The sequence below is a fragment of the Ornithorhynchus anatinus genome, chromosome 5, assembly GCF_004115215.2.
Source record: "Ornithorhynchus anatinus isolate Pmale09 chromosome 5, mOrnAna1.pri.v4, whole genome shotgun sequence".
Classification (NCBI taxonomy): domain Eukaryota; kingdom Metazoa; phylum Chordata; class Mammalia; order Monotremata; family Ornithorhynchidae; genus Ornithorhynchus; species Ornithorhynchus anatinus.
Window position 1 is genome coordinate 109,222,704 of NC_041732.1, and position 19,628 is coordinate 109,242,331.

General features: G+C 44.2%; 1 protein-coding gene across 1 annotated transcript in view; it reads left to right on the plus strand.

The window, feature by feature from the left end:
• EBF2 (EBF transcription factor 2) overlaps positions 1 to 19,628 on the plus strand; it is a 214,991-nt gene that overhangs the window by 159,330 nt on the left and 36,033 nt on the right. The window contains exons 7-10 of the mRNA XM_029066857.1: positions 76 to 157; positions 16,657 to 16,774; positions 18,342 to 18,472; positions 18,631 to 18,757. Of these exons, the coding sequence (XP_028922690.1) occupies positions 76 to 157; positions 16,657 to 16,774; positions 18,342 to 18,472; positions 18,631 to 18,757 (458 nt within the window). The remainder of the gene's footprint in view (positions 1 to 75; positions 158 to 16,656; positions 16,775 to 18,341; positions 18,473 to 18,630; positions 18,758 to 19,628) is intronic.

Below are 19,628 nucleotides of genomic sequence, written 5' to 3' on the forward strand. Positions count from 1 at the left end.
CTCTGTATTATATTGTGTAAATAGACAATAGAAATTGTTCATTTAAATAGGTAATGTATCCCTTTCTCTTCACAGATTCTTTTTAAAATTTTTTCTCAAGTGCAATCAGAATTGTTTGAAAACAGCAGGAAACCCAAGAGATATGCGACGTTTTCAGGTAAGGAGCTAGGGGACTTTCTGTTAAGTAAGTCATCCCACTTGCTTTCTCTCTCTCTCTCTCTCTCTGTCTCTCTCTGTCTCTCTCTTTTTCTTCCCATCTACACTGTGAGCAATAAAAGAGATGACAGTAAATGAGAAGCCATATCAGAGAGTGTTAAAGTTTTCTTCATTTGTAGTGTTTAAGCCTTCTGCCTCCTCTGCTGAATCCCACAGGGAGATGATGTACCAACCAGTGGTGGATATTTGATTTGAGCCCCTCAGGCTACCATTCACACATACAGCTGCCCACAGCAGGAATCATATGTTCTTGATATTCAGCAACCTCGGAATTTTCAAAGTAATTCGCTGTGCCTTCTGCAAATAGCACCCTCCCTCTCCATCCTCTCTCCCTCCCTCTCTCTCTCTCTCCTTCCCTCCCTACCTCCTTTTTTTCTCTCTCTCTCTTTCCCCCCTTTTTCCTTCATCTTCCTGGTTGTTCACTATTCAGTGGTTTCTTCTGGAGTCTTTCTGAAACCAACAACCAAAATAGTCATGGTCACTTTAAGATCTCAGCATGGCAACAAGACCCATGAGACTGTGACCCAGCTGCTTGGGAGTTTAATCTGCCACTGGTTTCATCACCCTCCACACTGATGTATTGAGAATACGAGCTAATAAAAAACACAGAGCGAGGTGAAGTGTGTCAGGTTGGAAATGCAGTTCACAGGAGAGGAAACCCAGCAAATTCCCTTCCCCTAATCTTTTTAGGTGTTGTATTCAATTAATCAAATTTCCTCTCTGACGTTTGGTTTCTTAACGTTGGGCTCACCTACGTGAACCCTGCAGAGTTTTGATAATCAACTTGCGCTTGGGAGCTCCTCCTTCCTGAGATATGCCTCATGTTCAATCTTGCTTGACCAGTTAATCTCCTGAACCCCAAACTAGTCTCTCTCTTGCTTCCATTTTACAGATAGGAAAACTGAAACCCAGAAAAAGAAAACAGCTTTTCCCAGCCATCTCCCCCTTTGCCCTCTGCCCTGCCTATAGGCTCTCTGGCAGAGCTGGAAGCTGAAAGAGCTGTCCTAATAATAATAATTGTCATATTTGTTAAGGACTTACTATGTGCCAACCACTATATTAAGAACTGGGGTAGATACAAGGTAACTGGATTGGACAACTCTGTCCCACTTGAAGCTTAAGACTTGAAGTCTTAATCCCCATTTTCCAGATGAGGTAACTGAGTCACAGAGAAGTAATAATAATAATAATGTTGGTATTTGTTAAGCGCTTACTATGTGCAGAGCACTGTTCTAAGTGCTGGGGGAGACACAGGGTAATCAGGTTGTCCCACATGAGGCTCACAGTCTTCATCCCCATTTTACAGATGAGGTAACTGAGGCCCTGAGGAGTGAAGTGACTTGTCCAAGGTGACACAGCAGACATGTGGCAGAGCTTGGATTAGAATTTATGACCTTCTGACTCCCAGGCCCGTATTGTACCACTAGGCCATACTGCTTCTCCAATCATAATAATTGTGGTATTTGTTATTATTATGATTAGAGAAGCAGCATGGCCTAGTGGATAGAGCACTGGCTCTTGGTCCCCGTCTCTGGTCTAATAATAATAATCCATCATAATTACATAATATACAATAATTATTATTGATTACTATTGTGGAATTATTAATCATTCAACCTTTGACATTTATTGAGTACTTACTGTGTGCAAAACACTGTACTAAGTTCTAGGGAGAGTACAACAGAGCAATTATTATACTAAGCACTCAATAAATACTATTGAATGAATTATGTGCCAAGCCTTGTACTAAGCATGGGCTGGATACATGATAATCAGATCGGACACAGTCCCCATCCCACACATGAGGCTTACAGCTTAAGGGAGAGGGAGAACGGGTATTTAATCCCCATTTTCCAGATGAGGAAACTGAGGCACTGAGAAGTAAAGTGACTTGTCCAAGGTCACCCAGCAGGCAAGTGGCAGAGCTGGAATTAATTCCCTCTCTGCCACTTGCCTGCTGGGTGACCTTGGACAAGTCACTTCACTTCTCCATGCTTCAGTTACCTCATCTGGAAAGTGAGGATTGAGACTGTGAACGTCTAGTCCGATTTGTTTTTATCCACCCTAATACTTAGTACAGTGCCTGGCACACAGTAAGAGCTTAAGTACCACAATTATTATCACTATTACTATTATTATTAATAATGGCCATTGATCAACAGTATCTTGATTGACTACGAACAGTTGGACTACTCCATCTGTCTGTTCTCTAAGGCACTGACTAGGGTCTGAGTTTCTTGAGTGTTTCAATGAGACTTACTGTGCACCCATCGCAAAATTCTTCTCCATGAGCACTGCAGGGGTAGAATCAGCACAACTTGATCGGGGTCAAGAATTGCCTAGGTGATAGGACAAGAGATCTCATCCACTGCCTTGTTAGCTAGACAAATAGGATCTGGAAGGCAATGAACAGGACAAAATAAAGAATCCACGAATCCAGTTTTGTAGCAAATGAGTACAAAATTGTACAAGGAATAAGTACAACAAATAAGAAATAGCACATCAGCATTCCATTCCATCCACTTGCTGTTCGTCTTAGGCAAGTAGGCAAGTGGCTCTTTTCAAGGTTGCACTAATGCTGGCTATTGACAAATGCTGGATTCTTGTCCACAGTGAGTCACTGAACTCCCCCATGACCCTGAGTAACCAATAAAATGTATCTGAACTGCAGTTTTCTCCCAATGAGGGAATGTAACAGCCTCAGTAGACATCGTGCAAGTAAGGGAAAGAGTTCACCAGTCCCTAACAGTTTGGTGACTAAGTCTGTGCTCTCGCTTGGTAACACTCAGACCCCAAAATGGATAACCCCTTGACTTTCCTACTGGCTTGGAGGGAATCAGAGCTCCTGAGCCCAGCAGGGGAACAACCAGCCACAAGGCTTAGACTTAGCTTTAATGTTGTTCGGGGAGTTATCAGGCCCAAACAGAAACACAGATTTTTATTGCAAACAGAGGATGAAAAGAATTTGGGTATCTCTGCTTATTTTAAAAGCATGAATAGACTTTGTACATATTTTGATCAAGTGTTTAAACTTTTGACACTATCATTCAAATACCGAATGGGCCTTCACAACTCAGCTATGTGTTAGAAGTTTATTTCACTTAGATTTACATGAACAGTGGTTACCAACTTGAGAGCTCCAGGGGTTGGGGGCAAGCGAGGGAAAGGTGCAGGACTGGCAGGGAGGTCGAAGACTGACACAGTGTTAATAGAGTCTTTTGCTGGTCCAGAGCGTTGATGGGTTTAAAAGGGACAGCTGCCAATCCCGGAATGACAAGTGCATTTTAACCAAGATGAAATAGTGTTTGACTTGGCCTACTTGGGGCAGAGGATGTAAATGGATGTTTATTGATCTCATGACTGTCTTATTCAGGGAAAATAGCTAAGGAAAGAAGTTGATGTGCAGCTTTCCTTATTTATTTGATTCCTTTAAGGAAAACAAGCTTCAGTGAAATTCCCCATAAATCGAAGTAAGCTAGTGCATTAATTTGATCATTCATTAGTATTTAATTCATTCAATTGTATATATTGAGTGCTTCCTGTATGCAGAGTACTGTACTAAGCGCTTGAGATGTATAATTCGGCATCAGATAGAGACAATCCCTGCCCAACAACGGGCTCACAGTCTAAAAGACGGGCTCACATTTAATGAGCTCCTACTGTCTACAAAACTCTGTACTGGGTGCTTGGGAGAGGACACTGATTGTAAAAGAGGGTCCATGTTCTTGAAGAACGTTCAGGCCAGGTGTCCCAAGCATCACTGCTGGCAATAGCAGCAACAGGAGTTGTTTCCTGAGCACCTACTGCGTGTTGAGCACAGTACTAGGCACCGAGAGAGAAGAAGAATGGCCTAACAGATAGAGCACGGGCCAGGGAATCAGAAGGACCTGGGTTCTAATCCCAGCTCTGCCACTTGTCTGCTGGGTGACCTTGAGCAAGTCGCTTCACTTCTCTGAGCCTCAATTACCTCATCTGTAAAATGGGGGTAAATGCTGGGAGCCCCATGTGGGACATGGACTGTGACCAACTTGATGAGATTATATCTACTCCAGAGCTTAGGACATGCCCAGTACATAGTGAGCACTTAGCAAATGCCATTAAAAAAAGAAGAGGACATTAATGAAAATGATATAGTCCCTACCCAACAAGGAGTTTGCACTCTCATTAGTTGTAACCAGCCTAGTAAGACAAATCTCTCTAACCAATGGAGGCATTGTTATAAGCATGGAGATTAATTTAGGTCTGATTTAAGAAATTACAAAGGAAAACAACCTTTTAGGGCTTACTGGAATATGTATTTTTTTGTCAGAAATTCTGAAGTCAACATTTAGCTACCTAGCTTTAATCTGATGGAATGTTTGGGTTCTCCATCTAACCTCCTCCATCTCAGGGGACCAAATTTAAAGAAAATTGTATGGTTATAAATAATGGAAGTGTTACTTGGTATGGAGTTTGGAATTTGATGACCCCCAAAATGTTAACAGCGTGTGAACTGATGCCCCGAAGAACCACTCTCCCCATCACTTTAATCACTTCTGAGAGAGAACAGAGCAACTAGCTGGTTAGGGAAGGAAGACCAAGAGAAGCTCCTGTCTAATTGAACTCTAAGGGCCACTGGGGCACAGTTAAGTTTTCCTAATTCAAATTCTGAAGCCAATTTGATGAGTGACATCAGGGATAACTGGATTCTCAGCGCACACACCCCCCCCCCCACAGCCCACACCCCCCCACACACACCCCACACCCCCACACCCCACACCCACACACCCCACCCCCCACCCCCCACCCCCACACACACCCTACACCCCCACCCCCACACCCCCACACCCCCACACCCTTGCTGATGGTTCTTCAAAGAAAAGAAGTCATACTCCAAAGTACATGGAGAGTGACTCTTTATTGGGCACACAACTAACATCTCTTCCAGCTTCCTCATGAAAGAGCCTTCTATCCCCCAGAATCCCAATTTACATATTGCGTTGCTGCTGCCTGGAACAATCGTGACTGAGAGAGACCTTTTAACCTCACCTCAAGTTCACTGCCTCCTAAGGTGGCACGGGGCCCCGGGCTGTCACAAAATCATCCTGGATTTATTTAAAAGTGTGGTTTGGAACTGGTTAGAATAGAGAAATAGACATGACCCTTGGCCTGATGACTTGGAATCTAAATGCTACAGACTGGCATGGTGTAAACATGAGAAACGTCTGGAAATTCAGAGAGGGGAAAAGGCATCTTTGCAGGGCATGTGGCAGTGCAGTGGCTGGTGGTTATGAATCCTATTTCAGGATGGTATTCCTGAAAGAAGGATGTTGTTTTGTACTTCCCAAGCGTTTTGTACAGTTCATTGTGCCCACTGGGTGCTCAGTAAATGCTACCACTCCTCCTCCTATCAACCAATTGGTCCATCAGTGGTATTTATTGATCACTTTGTAGAGCCCTTGGGAGAGTATGCTATAAGAGCACTAGTACTAGATTACTAGTCAGAGGAGTAGCAGGTCTACTACTGTTGCGGCTGCTGCAAAGTGGAGCTTGGGCTGAAGGGCAGTGAGAGGTGATTCAGACGGTTTTGGATTAGCATGAAAGACTACTTCAGGTCAGAAGGAGAGGAAGGAACCCTGTCCTCCCCATGACTTTCCCATCACTGTAGACAGTACCACTATCCTTCCTGTCTCACAAGCCCATGACTTTGACATTATCCTTGACTCCTTTCAATCCATTACTAAATCCTTTCGGTTTGACCTTCACAACATCACTAAAATCCACTCTTTCCCTTCCATCCAAACTGCTACTGTGTTAATCTAATCACTTATCCTATCCTGCCTTAATTAGTGTATCAGCCCTCTTGCTGACCTTCCAGCCGCCAGTCTCTCCCACTCCAGTCCATACTTTACTCTGCTGCCAGGACCATTTTTCTACAAAATTGTTCAGGCCATGCCTCCCCACTCCTCAAGAACCTCCAGTGGTTGCCCAATCACCTTCACATGAAATGAAAACTCCTCACCATTGACTTTAAAGCACTCAATCAGCTTGCCCCCTCCTACCTCACCTCACCACTTGCTACTACAATCCAGCCCACACACATCACTCCTCTGATGCTAACCTTCCCGGTGCACCTCGTTCTCATCTATCTCACCGCTGACCTCTTGCCCACATCCTGCTTCTGGCCTGGAACACCTTCCCTCCTCCTAACCGACAATTACTCTCCCCCGCCTTCAAAGGCTTTTTGTAGGCACATCTCCTCCAAGAGGCCTTCCATGAGTAAGTCCTCTTTTCCTTTCCTTCAGTTCCATTCTGCATCACCATGACTTGCTCCCATTATTCATGCCCCCTCCCAGCCCCAGTTATTTATTTGTTTATTCGTAATTTATTTCTATTAATGACTGCCTCCCCCTAGAGTGTAAACTTGTTGTGGTCAGGGAATGTGTCTGTTACATTGTTATATTGTAGTCTCCCAAGCACTTAGTACGGTGCTCTGCACACAGTAAGCACTCAATAATTACCATTGACTGACTGACTGACTGCCATGGGGCTCACACTCTTAAGCCAATTTTACAGATGAGAGAACTGAGACACAGAGAAGTGAAGTGAGTTGCCCAAGGTCACACAGCAGATTGGTAGAGCTGGGATTAGAACCCAGATCCTTCCGACTCCCAGGTCCATGCTCTTTCCGCTAGACCACGATCGCCCAAGCTCTTTCTGTTAGACCTCTATTCAGGGTCAAAGGTCACAGAGATTTCAACTTCAGAATGAGCTCTGTTTCACCCACCCTTCAAAGGAAGCAGTTCTCTCTCTCTCTGCCTGATTTTTCAATTCCAAGCTATTGTATAAAACATGCGTGGCATCACCCTTTATTTTTCTTAAATAAAAAAAATGTTGAATGTTTCTCTCACACCAGTTTAAGAGGGAAACTAGAGTTTAAATTAACTCCAAATGGTAAAAATTCAATCCAACTCCAGCTGCCTGTGTGTTTCTTCAGCTCAAATCTTTCAGTTTGAGAGCAACGCCAGCTGCTTTGTGATCTCATCCTCCATTTGAAATCTGCTATGCTACTGAGCAGGAGTTTTAAAACACATAATGAAAATCACTTGACTTTCGGCCTTTCCGACCAACAGGCTAGTCCATTATCTACTGGTAAAACAAACCAGATATTTCAAGTTAAGAAATAATAATTATCTATTTGGAGTTAGAAAACCTCTCACTGTCTGTGGATCTCCCACACAGTCTAATGTTCCAAGCATGTAGAACAGACCCCAGAAATTCAGTTCAAACTTTTCCCCTCATTTGTGTGGGGACCAAGCATCTGAAATCTTTCTTTGCCCCCATTATGAAGAGAAACAGAGATGACAGCATACTCTGAAGTCCAGGTAGAGAAGTGTACACACTTTCTAAGGTTAGGAAAGAACCACTCAGAGTCATAAACTGTTTTTATTCAAAGAGCGCATGGGTTAAAATTTAAGACCAAACCCCATTTTCGACCACCTATATTCTTGTGGAATTCTAAGGACCAATGGCCTTACAACTCTATGTAAAGTTCTGAGGACTAGTAGCCTCCTAACTGTAGGAAGAGTTCTGAGGACCAATAGCATAGCATCACAGCAGTCCCAGGAAGAGTTCCAAGGACCGATAGCCTGGCAGCTCTAGGAAGGTTGCCCTGATTCCCTAGATGTTTCAAGGCAGGCACATTGTCTCTATCTGTTGCCAAATTGTACGTTCCAAGCGCTTAGTATAGTGCTCTGCACACAGGAAGTGCTCAATAAATACGATTGAATGAATGAATGAATGAATGAATGAATGGTGACTTTCCATTTCTGCTGAGAATTGGATGTCTGCCATTGGATATTCAGCTGATTTATTCATTCATATTTATTGATCATTTGTGCAGAGCACTGTACTAAGCACTTGAGAAAGTAAAATATAACAACAAGCAGTGATATCAGTTGATATTAGGTACCCTTTAGGTACTTGGTATTCGCCCCATGTTCAGGCCCACAGCACTTTATTTTAACATCTGTCTCCCCCTCTAGACTATAAGCTCCTTGTGGGCAGGGAACATGTCTACCAACTCTGTACTCTCCCAAGTCCTTAGTACAGTGCTCTGCACTATAAGGGCTCAATAAATACAATTGATTGATTAGGAGGCATTCTCCAGATGACATAGCATAATTTGGTGGAGCGGAACCACTGGCTCAAATGAAAGCCATGCTAGGACAGAGGCCCTCAATAGAGACATCTAATTAAGAAGGTACCTTGATATTTGTAAGCTCACAACTGGTAAAATACTATTATTCCATTTGGTCCCGACTTGGCACTTGGCAGAAACGGAAGAGGAAGTCTGAGTCCCACAGAAAGAATTGAGAAAGACAGTAAATACCAAGAGTATGTGACTTTTAGGATGGTGGGGAATTGTTGGTGTGAGCCTCCTAGGCAATCCCTTTAATTAATAATAATGATGATAATAATATAATATTTATGAAGTGCTGAGAGTGTGGTAAATTGAAAGTTGTGAGATCAGAAACAGTTCCTGTCCCATATGGGGCCCCTAGTTTATCTTATCCCCCTTTTACAGATGAGGAAACTGAGGCCTAGAGAGATTTATTGACTTGCCCAAGTTCTCAGAGTAGCCCTGTGGCAGAGCTGGTACTCAAATCCAGGTCTCCTGATGCCTGACTCCCCCAGTCCCAGGCTGTTTTCCAGGAGGCCAGACTGCCTTGTGCAGAGAGAGCCATTCTAAGTGAATTAATGTCCTCGGGCCATCCTCAAGATCCTGGCTTAGGGAGCAAAACTTTTCCTGAGGCCCTAGTCCTGGCCTCAGCTCAACCTGGCATACCTTGTCTTCATGAGACTGGTTCTTTGTCTTCTGAGCACTTGTTTGACCATCTTTCTCATGCAAGATTTGCCTCTCTTCAGAACACTTCATGCTCTCTTCCACCTTCCACAGGTGGAAAATAAAAGCCCACATAACAGTTATTCTTTGGAAAAGCTGAAATAACATGTACGGTAACTGCTCAGTTATAAAGGAAAAGCACATCATGAATTTAATAGCATTTCCAGATGTAAAATGTCATAAAGAATTTTTTTTCTATGTTTGGCAATGTAACAGGAATTTTCAGAGACCAATTTTCATCATGTTTGGGGTATGCACCAACAGAAGTGGGTGTTTGGGGGTACTTAGCTGTTGGGAGGTCACAAATGACACCCACTGGAACTTTACTGGGGCTAGGGAACAGTAGGCTAGGGGAGAAAGGGTGGCTGGCTTCCCAAGGTAGAATCTGGTGGGTTTTCCAAGTCAGAGCTCTGTTCTATTTGGGGCGGGTTCCAAACGATGTAATTCCCCTCCAGGGTATATACTGGGATTGTCATCCTCTTCAAAGCAGAAGAGTTAACCATTCTGCACATTTTTCACTCTGACTTTCTCCCTTTCTGCCTTTTCTGGTATGAAACTTTGGATCTTTCCAGTAACCCGTGGGTGGGAGCGCTGGGAGAGGCGAGGCTGGGCGGTTAAGGTCAGGGTTGGGGGATGGAGGGGTGCTGACGAGATCATGGATTTGTGTGATCTGAATGAGCCAGAGTAGAGTTGTCACAGAGGTGGAGATTCAAAGGCAGAGTAAGAAATACATGGAGAAAAAAGTGGCCATTCTATGTAGATAGCTAAGGCTAGGCCGGTCTGAGGAGGAGGAAGTCAAGACTACCCAGCTAGTTCAATCGTATTTACTGTGTGCAGACCACTGTACTAAGTGCTTGGAAAGTACAGTTCAGCAATAAAGGGAAACAATCCCTGCCCACACTGAGCTTACAGTCTAAGGGAGGGGGAGCTAATGCTTTCAGGCCTCTCTCCGCTGCCCGGCTCATCTTCCTGCAGAAACGATCTGGGCATGTCACTCCCCTTCTTACACAACTCCAGTGGTTGCCTATCAACCTCCACTCCAAACAAAAACTCCTCACTCTAGGCTTCAAGGCTCTCCATCACCTTGCCCCTTCCTACCTCTCCTCCCTTCTCTCTTTCTACCACCCACCCCGCACGCTCCGCTCCTCCGCCGCCCACCTCCTCACCGTCCCTCGGTCTCGCCTATCCCGCCGTCGACCCCTGGGCCACGTCCTCCCGCGGTCCCGGAATGCCCTCCCTCCTCATCTCCGCCAAACTGATTCTCTTCCCCTCTTCAAAACCCTACTTAAAACTCACCTCCTCCAAGAGGCCTTCCCAGACTGAGCTCCTCTTCTCCCTCTACTCCCTCTGCCACCCTCCTTTACCTCTCCGCAGCTAAACCCCCCTTTTTCCCCCTTTCCCTCTGCTCCTCCACCTCTCCCTTCCCATCCCCAAAGCACTGTACTCATCCGCTCAACTGTATATATTTTCATTACCCTATTTATTTTGTTAATGAATTGTACATCGCCTTGATTCTATTTAGTTGCCATTGTTTTTACGAGATGTTCTTCCCCTTGACTCTATTTATTGCCATTGTTCTTGTCTGTCCATCTCCCCCGATTAGACTGTAAGCCCGTCAAATGGCAGGGACTGTCTCTATCTGTTGCCGACTTGTTCATCCCAAGCGCTTAGTACAGTGCTCTGCACATAGTAAGCGCTCAATAAATACTATTGAATGAATGAATGGACTGTAAGCTCGGTGTGGGCAGTGAATGTGTCTACCAACTCTTTTGTAGTGTACTCTCCCAAGTGCTCAATATAGTGCTCTACTCACAGTAAGTGCTCAATAAATACTGTTGATTAATTGATTGGTGGCTCCTTTTATCCCAATGTAAGAAATCAATCAGTCAGTGGTATTCTTTGAGCACTTACTGTGTGCCGAGCACTGTACTAAGCACTTGGGAGAGCATAACACGGTAGAGTCAGTAGATAAAACAAACCAAAAATCCAGAGTGGATGGAATTGCGGGTAGGGAATGTGACTACCAATTCTGTTTTATTGTGCTCTTCCAAATGCTTAGAAGAGTGCTCTGCACACAGTAAGCATTCAATAAATATGATTGATTTATTGACTGATTGACCAAAACAGAAGGAGTCCTGATCCAGACTGGACCAGAGTGGTTGCCACTCTTAATTCTTGAGGCCCGCTTTCAGATATGTAAGAGAACAAGCAGTAGGAGGCCTACTATCTTGTGGGCGTTCTTCAGAAATTGGCTATATCTGGGTTGGATTCTTATTGTATTACAGCGCTCAGAAATCCAGCTCCCACGCTGGCTTGGTTGGAGTCAGTCCAACCTCTTTTCCCCTAGACTGTAAGCTCACTGTGGGCAGGGAATGTCTGTTATATTGTTGTATTGTATTCTCCCAAGCACGTAGTACAGTGCTCTGCTCATGGTAAGCGCTCAATAAATACAATTGACTGACTGACTAAACTCTTTGTGGGTAGGGGTCGTGATGATGATGATGTTGGTATTTGTTAAGTGCTTACTATGTGCCAAGCACTGTTCTAAGGGCTGGGGTAGATACAGGGTAATCAGGTTGTCCCACGTGAAGCTCACAGTCTTAATCCCCATTTTACAGATGAGGTAACTGAGGCACAGAGAAGTTAAGTGACTTGCCCACAGTCACACAGCTGACAAGTGGTAGAGTCAGAATTCGAACCCATGACTTTCATTCATTCATTCAATAGTATTTATTGAGCGCTTACTATGTGCAGAGCACTGTACTAAGCGCTTGGGATGAACAAGTCCGCAACAGATAGAGACAGTCCCTGCCGTTTGACGGGCTTCTGACTCCCAAGCCCGTGCTCTTTCCACTGAGCTATGCTATCATGTCTTCCAACTCTATTGTGTTGTACTGTCCCAAGTGTTTAGTAGAATGCTCTGCACACCGTAAGTACTCAATAAATACCACTCACTGACTGATTGATCAGAATCTAGAAGCAGTGTCGCCTAGTGGGAGTCATGGACTTGGGAGTCAGAAGGACCTGGGTTCCAATTCCAGCTCTGCTAATCGCTTGCTGTGGAACCTGGGGCAAGTCACTTAACTTCTCTGCGCCTCAGTTTCCTCAACTGTAAAATGTGAATACATGTTTTCCCTCCCACCTAGACTGTGAGCCCCATGCAGGGCAGGGACTATCTCTGACCGTACACTTCCCCAGAGCTTAGAACAGTGTTTGACACATAGTAAGTGCTTAATAAATACCATTAAAAAATCTCAGATTGATAATTGTATCAGCTAAAGTCATTAACACCTATAAAAAGAATCAGGTGTCTGGGCCACCCAATCATCAACTCGACCATTCGTTGGCAGCCTGTTAGGCAGAGCCACCAGAGATGCCATGGAGAAAAGCGGATATGTACTCCTAGAGATGCCACGAGGATTATCATTATTGTATGATAACATAATAATAATACTAATTGTGGTATTTGCTAAGTGCTTACTATGTGTCAAGCATTGTATTAAGTGCTGGATTAGATACAAGATCATCAAGTTGGACACCTTCCCTGTCCCACATGGGGTTGGCAGTCCAGGGAGGAAGGAGAACAGGGAATGAATCCCCATTTTACAGATGTGGAAACAGAGGCCCAGAGAGTTGAAATGACTTGCCCAAGGTCACAGCAGGAGACAAATTGCAGAACCAGGATTAGAATCCAGATTCTCTGACTCCAAACGCCATGCTCTTTCCACTAAGCAGCACGGCTTCTCGATGAAGAAATGACAGACATTTGCAGCCATGGGAGGTGGCTCATTCTTCTTCACAGAGGGCTTTGCCAGTTTTGGAGACTCCCTGAGGGTCACGTCAATCACTAGGCATCCCCAGCTGGCACCACATTCACTTTGCTCAGGGAAAGTCATATTTTATGATCTTTGGAGAACAAGTGGTATTGATGGATGTGAGATCAGAAAAGCATTGGCAAAGAGGCCTATAAATAGTTAACAAGGTAATGGTAAGAAATGTTGACCTTGATTTGTTTAGCTAAGATGTAAAGATTTTTGAAGGTCAAAGGTGTTCTTGTGTAGTGTTTTGGAGTCTAACTGTGTCTGACCCTCTAACATTAAGCTGCTGTGGCCTGCAGTTTTGAAGAGTGAAGCAAACCAGGGGGAAAGAGAGAAGGGGGAGAGAACAGGAAATGGAGTGAGGTGTTTCAGGAAGTTGTCAGGAGTTGACTGATTGATTCCAGATGGGAAGGGTCAGTCTCCATGACCCAGGAAATACTCACTGGGGGAAAGTAGTTGGCTTGTGCAAGGGGCAGGCCTGTGAGCTGAGAGGCCGTTGGAATGCACATTTCACTTCCTTAAGTCTTAAAACATGAAGAGTTTTTCACTCTTTCTGAACCAAACAATTTCATTGTTGTCATCGCTAATCAGAAGGTGTGGAGCGGAGTTAAATGGGAAGCTTTGAATGTATTTAAGATCTCCTCACCTCAAAAATATAAAACTTGCCTCATGGCAGGACAGCAAAGAGGCTAGCCATGACAACGTTCTCTATGCGGTCTCCGTGCGGGTTTTGCGAATGATTTTCCACTCAAGCTCAACCGGTTGGTTCCACGACTTCCGTTCCAAGATATTCAGATTATCAAAAGTAGACCTAGAAAAGTATAAATCCGGGTATATATTGATTTACATTTGGATGTGATTTAAAGTCTTGTCATAAATATTTCAGGCACTGAAATAATTCAGGTTAATTCCCCTGCTGCCTTAGAAGGGCTATCCTAGCCAGCGAGAGATTAAAATTTATTTCCATTGTTAATAGAAAATAATGAAGTGCATCAGAACTGTCAGGGTATGTCATTCGGGAAATGTTCACTTTGGAAGCGAGACTCACTCCACCCAAATGGACGATGATGAAACCAGTTGGCACGTGAAAAGCCCACATTTCAGGACAGGAATGCATGAGAAGCATTAGTGTACAGTATGACAAGAACCTTGTGGAATGAATTAGAGTGGCCTCCACAAGAACATTCTTTACATCCACATAATCCTCCAACAGGGCCAGGTTTCCCCTAAGTGTGCTGAGTACAGTTTATCAACAATTAAAGTCTGAAGCCCTCTCTCATTTTTTTCCTTCAGAGTATGACAATTGCATCTTTGAAAATTCATTTGCAAATTCCGTAACAGGGCTTATGTTCTTCTTATTTTTCTTGTTGAAAATGTAAGCCTATTATTTCAAAAGACTTCTGGAGGTTTAAAGTGTGCAGTGGTGATCCATTTAAAACTTCACATTTATCTTTCTGTGTTAGTTACCTTTTGGCTCAAAGGAACGTATTTTCCTTCGGCTCTAATGAGCTCTTGTGTTTTATTGAACTCACTCTGTTGGGCTGTGTCCTCCACTGAGCTTATCTAGATAAGGCAACTGTTCACTTTTTCTGTGTTTTTTGAGATGCTTTAAATCTAAACTCAGAGATTTAACATGTAAGCAGTTGAACTACAGAATCAGCGCTCAAAAGAATGCTCCTTTGGATTCTTACACCATTATACTGAAAGACATTTTCTCACTAGCAAGGACCAGCACAAATGCAAATGACCTTCAAATTGATTCTTATGTCTTATCAAGGCAGAGTCACATTCATTTAGAGAATACTTCCTTTTATATTTACTTATAGAGTGCTCACATTTATGTCACACCCAAGAATCTCAAAGCACTTGAAAATAATTGTGCAGATAGACACTCACTTGTATGCCTGGGATCCAAGCAGGTTGAGGGTGAATAAGGAATAAGGAATGGCGGATTTCATTTGTTTTTCTCTCTGCTATGCTCGAAGGGAAACTGAAGATATTTTCTTGGGCAGGTAGATTTTTGGCTCTTATCTGCAAGTCTTCTCTAAAGGAATACACACTGTGTCTTTGGGAGCTAGAGCAAGGGGGGGTTAGGAATTCGTGGTCTTCATCAATCCATCAATCAATCATATTTATTGATTAGACTGTAAGCCTGTCATTGGACAGGGATTGTCTCTATCTGTTGCCGAATTGTACATACATTCCAAGGGCTTAGTACAATGCTCTGCACATAGTAAGTGCTCAGTAGATGCCATTGAATGGATTGAGTACTTAACTGTGTGCAGAGCACTGAACTAAACACTTGGGAGAGTTCAATATAACAGAATTGGTAGACATGTTCCCCACCCACAAGAGTTTCATTTGACAGAAAAGTGCACTGGGACATAGAAATAATAATGATAATAACAATAATAATTAATGTGTTAAGCGCTTACTATGTGCCAATTTACCATTGTTCTAAGTGCTGGGGTGGATAGAAGCAAATCTGGTTGGACACAATCCCTGTCCCATTTGGGGATCACAGTCTCAATCCCCATTTTACAGATGAAATAACTGAGGCTCAGAGAAGTGAAGTGACTTGCCCCAGGTCACCCAGCAGACGTGGCAAAATCAGGATTAGAACCCATGACCTTCTGACTCCCAGGCCTGTGCTCCATCCCCTACACCACGCTATCCCGAGTCACCACAAATGAGAAGTGAAACCAATAGAACAGGGGTCTCCAGTCTTCTAACCCACTTGACAACTTTGTTTCACTTGGAAGGGTTCAGATTCAGAATTTCGCTTTCTTGTCTGTCTGTCTCCCCCGATTCGACTGTAAGCCCGTCAAAGGGCAGGGACTGTCTCTATCTGTTACCGATTTGTCCATTCCAAGCGCTTAGTACAGTGCTCTGCACATAGTAAGGGCTCAATAAATACTATTGAATGAATGAATGAACCAGGCAGGGCCTCAGTTGTTCCTAGTGCGGCTGCGTCGCCACAGCACCACCTCACTACTGCTCTCTTCTGGCCCAGACCGGTACTGCTGATGAAAAGGCTACCCCCTGGTGGCCGTAAAGTGCAAGTGACTGGTGCAAGCAAAGGTGTGCGCCTGGAAAAAGCCTTGTGAGCTCGGCTTCTTCACCTGGCAGTGTGGCTCAAACCAAGGCTGGGCGAGGCCGACGGGGCGCCACATATCACATCAGCCAGGACTGCCTGGATGAAATCAATCAGTGATATTTACTGAGCGCTTACTGTAAGTGCAGAGTACTGGGCTAAGCATTTGGAAGGGTACAATCCAATAGAATCGGTAGATCCGTTCTCTGCCCTCAAAGAGTTTAGAGTCTAGAGGAAGAGTTTACAGACTAAACGAGATTAACCCCCCGCAGAGAATCAAAGAGCATTAAAATATCCCCAGACTAAGAATTGAAGTTCCGTAGAATTTAAATAAAAAATTGAACTGTGGATTGCATGCTTCAAGTAGTGAGAATAAGGATGATGGCATTTACTATGCACTTACTATGTGCTGAGCACTGGGATAGGTATAAGGTTATGAGACCAAGCACAGCCCCTGTCCCACATAGAGCTCACAGTCTATCTTATCCCCATTTTACAGATGAGGAAACTGAGGCCCAGAGATGTTGTGATCACACAGTAGGTTGGTGGTGGCGATTCGAATTCAGGTCTCCTGACTCCCACGTCTGTGCTCTTCCCACTAAGCCATGCTTCCTGCCCTAATCTTCTTTTTTCTTCATATAAAGGTTGTGCTGTCCACCACAGTGAACGTGGATGGACACGTGTTGGCTGTTTCTGACAACATGTTCGTTCACAACAATTCTAAACACGGGAGGAGAGCGAGAAGACTTGATCCATCTGAAGGTAATGGCCAGTCAAGAAGGGCACGTATGTGCTGTCCTCATGCTTCCTTCCTTGAATTCCACCTTCACTTCTCTGAATCTGGGGGAGGGCCAAAGGGGGTGGGGAGATGGGTGAGGTTGTGGGGATATGGAGTTCACCAGGCCATGTGCATTTAAGAAGGTGTAAACACTGATGCTAGTGTGCATTTGCACAATCACAAATCCACAAATGCAAATCCTCATCCCAGAAGCTTGCCATTTCTTCCATCCAACGCCGTCTTCATTTTTTTTTTTTTTGCCAGCCCGGCTTTTCAGGCAAATTGAGTAATATGACATCTTAGTTAAACAGGAACGCTACAGTGCCAGGCATGTATGAATAAGTGTCAGTTGTTCCCTTAAACAAATTGCGGGGAAAACATAACAATGTGCAGAATGAAACTGACACTAATTGATTTTTGTTTGCTTGGCCAAGGAGAAATCACGGTCAGCTCTGGGTAGTTTAGTTTTCTGAGTGCATTTAAGCAATTACAAATACCTGTAACTGTTAAGCTTCAAGTTGTCCAAAAAAATGAAATGCATCGGTTGGGATGACTGACAAACTTAAGTCAATCCCATCCAGTTCTTCTCTTCCCAGAGCAATTGGCCAGCAAAAGCACCAAGATATTAAGATGTTCATTGAACGGACAAGCCAGGTTATTATTTCATTACGGTGTTTTGCTGCCCCTTTTGTAAACGTGCCCTGTATTGGCCTAGAGAAGAATTAATGAACTGGAAGAAAATGATTGAATCAGTAAAGAATTTGGAGTGGTGTTAATTCTCCCCCAGCGGGCATTGAAACGGGAGAAGAAATTCCCAATGTACCGAGCGAGGAACCCGTCCAGTTTCTCCTTGACTGATTGGATGTGATTGACTGGCTGCTCAAAGTAGGCTCATGTTTTTGGAGTCCTGCCAAAGTTCTCCTCCACCTTTGACCCTGTCAACATTGGAAATGGGGTGATGGATTGACTTTGCTTATGGCCTGGAAACCATATTGGGTTCCTGATGGGATGTAAAGTCCAGAGGCCTCAAACATATGGAAGAGGAAAAGAAAATTCAACCTGCAAACTTTGGAAAATTATTAGAAATTGTCTTTTGGAAGGGAAAAAAAACCCCCTCCAAATGACTCAGCCCATGATAGATTCATTCATACGCTCACCCTCTCTCCCTCTCTTTCTCCAGCTCTCTCTGTCTTCTTCTCTCCCCCACCAGCCCTTCCTCCCTGCCTGGAAATCTTAGATGGGCATTTTTTTTATGCTTATAAAAATATGCTAATGAAAGATAGAGAGTTTTTCGAAACACCCACTGCACCATCAGTTCAGGGCTTCACTTTTCCTTGCCTTCTTGCCAGCCTACTAGGGTTTAATGACACAGCACTAAAAGGCCGATAATGAATGACCAATTCGGTCACCATGGCCAGGCCAACGTAGCCCATTTCTTGATTCTGGGGTAGCATCCAGTCTTCAGGGCTGATGAGGTAGAGGATCCCCTAGGCCCCTAGACACCTGGATCCCTGGCACAGAATGCCCAGAGGGCGTCCTCTGTCTCCTCAGCCACACCGTGCATCAAAGCCATCAGCCCGAGCGAAGGCTGGACTACAGGAGGAGCCATGGTCATCATTATAGGAGATAACTTCTTTGACGGCCTTCAGGTTGTGTTTGGGACCATGCTCGTGTGGAGTGAGGTAGGCACTTATGGATGGAAAGAGGCCCAAAGGTTTGGGTGGCACCTGAACCAGAGCCAGGAGGTTGGGGTTTGTTGGGTTATGGGGGTGGGGTGGGGGGAGGGGTGGCTTGAGATCTTTCCATAACAGACCGTGTGTCCTTCTTTCTTACCCTTCAGCTGATAACTCCTCATGCTATCCGAGTGCAGACTCCCCCACGACACATCCCTGGAGTAGTGGAAGTGACATTATCTTATAAATCCAAGCAGTTCTGCAAAGGGGCTCCTGGAAGGTTTATCTATACAGGTAGGTGACCACTTCTAAAGTAGAAAGCAACCCGAGTTCAGCTTCACCTTTACCCTTAGATATGATCCTTTCCCTTCTTTATACTCTGGGTCATCTTCCCAATCTCTCCCCGAAATAGGGGAGAAGTATCATCTGGAATGCTGACGTGGAGATGGTTCATTCTGTACTAACCCCATTCCTGACCCATCAGCACTTAGTTTGGGAAGGCATTTACTCTCCTTACCTTCAAAGCCTCGTTGAAGGCACAACTCCTCCAAGGGGCCTTCCCAAACTAAGCTCTCTTTTCCTCTTCACCCATTCGCTTTTGTGTCACCCTGACTTGCTCCCTTTATTCACCCCTGCCCAGCCCCACAGCACTCATGTCCAGATCTGTAATTTATTTATTCCTATTAGTGTCTGTCTTCCCCTCTAGATTATGAGCTCATTGTGGGCAGGGAATGTGTCTGTTTATTGTTATATTGTACTCTCCCAAGTGCTTAGTGCAGTGCTCTGCACATAATAAGAGCTCAATAAGTATGACTGAATGAATTTACTTCAGTTTCCCTAGTGGTGCAATGGGAATGATGCTGGGTGATCTAATTAATAACCATAAAGTACCTGAAGAGAAATAATGTGCTAAGAAGGAAAAATGTCCCTAGACTTGTATCTGGCTGAACTGTATAAACTAATTCCACTTGTACTTCAACAACCCTCCCCACCTCCAGGCACACCGTAGCCCTTACGTCTATATCTTTTTGCTCTCTTACTTCCTCCTGTCTGTAATTTATTTTAGCATCTGTCTCATCCACTAAATTGTTAATTCCTTAAGAGCAGGGATAGCATCTACCAAACTCCATTTTATTCTCCCAAGAGCTTAGTACAGTGGTCTGTC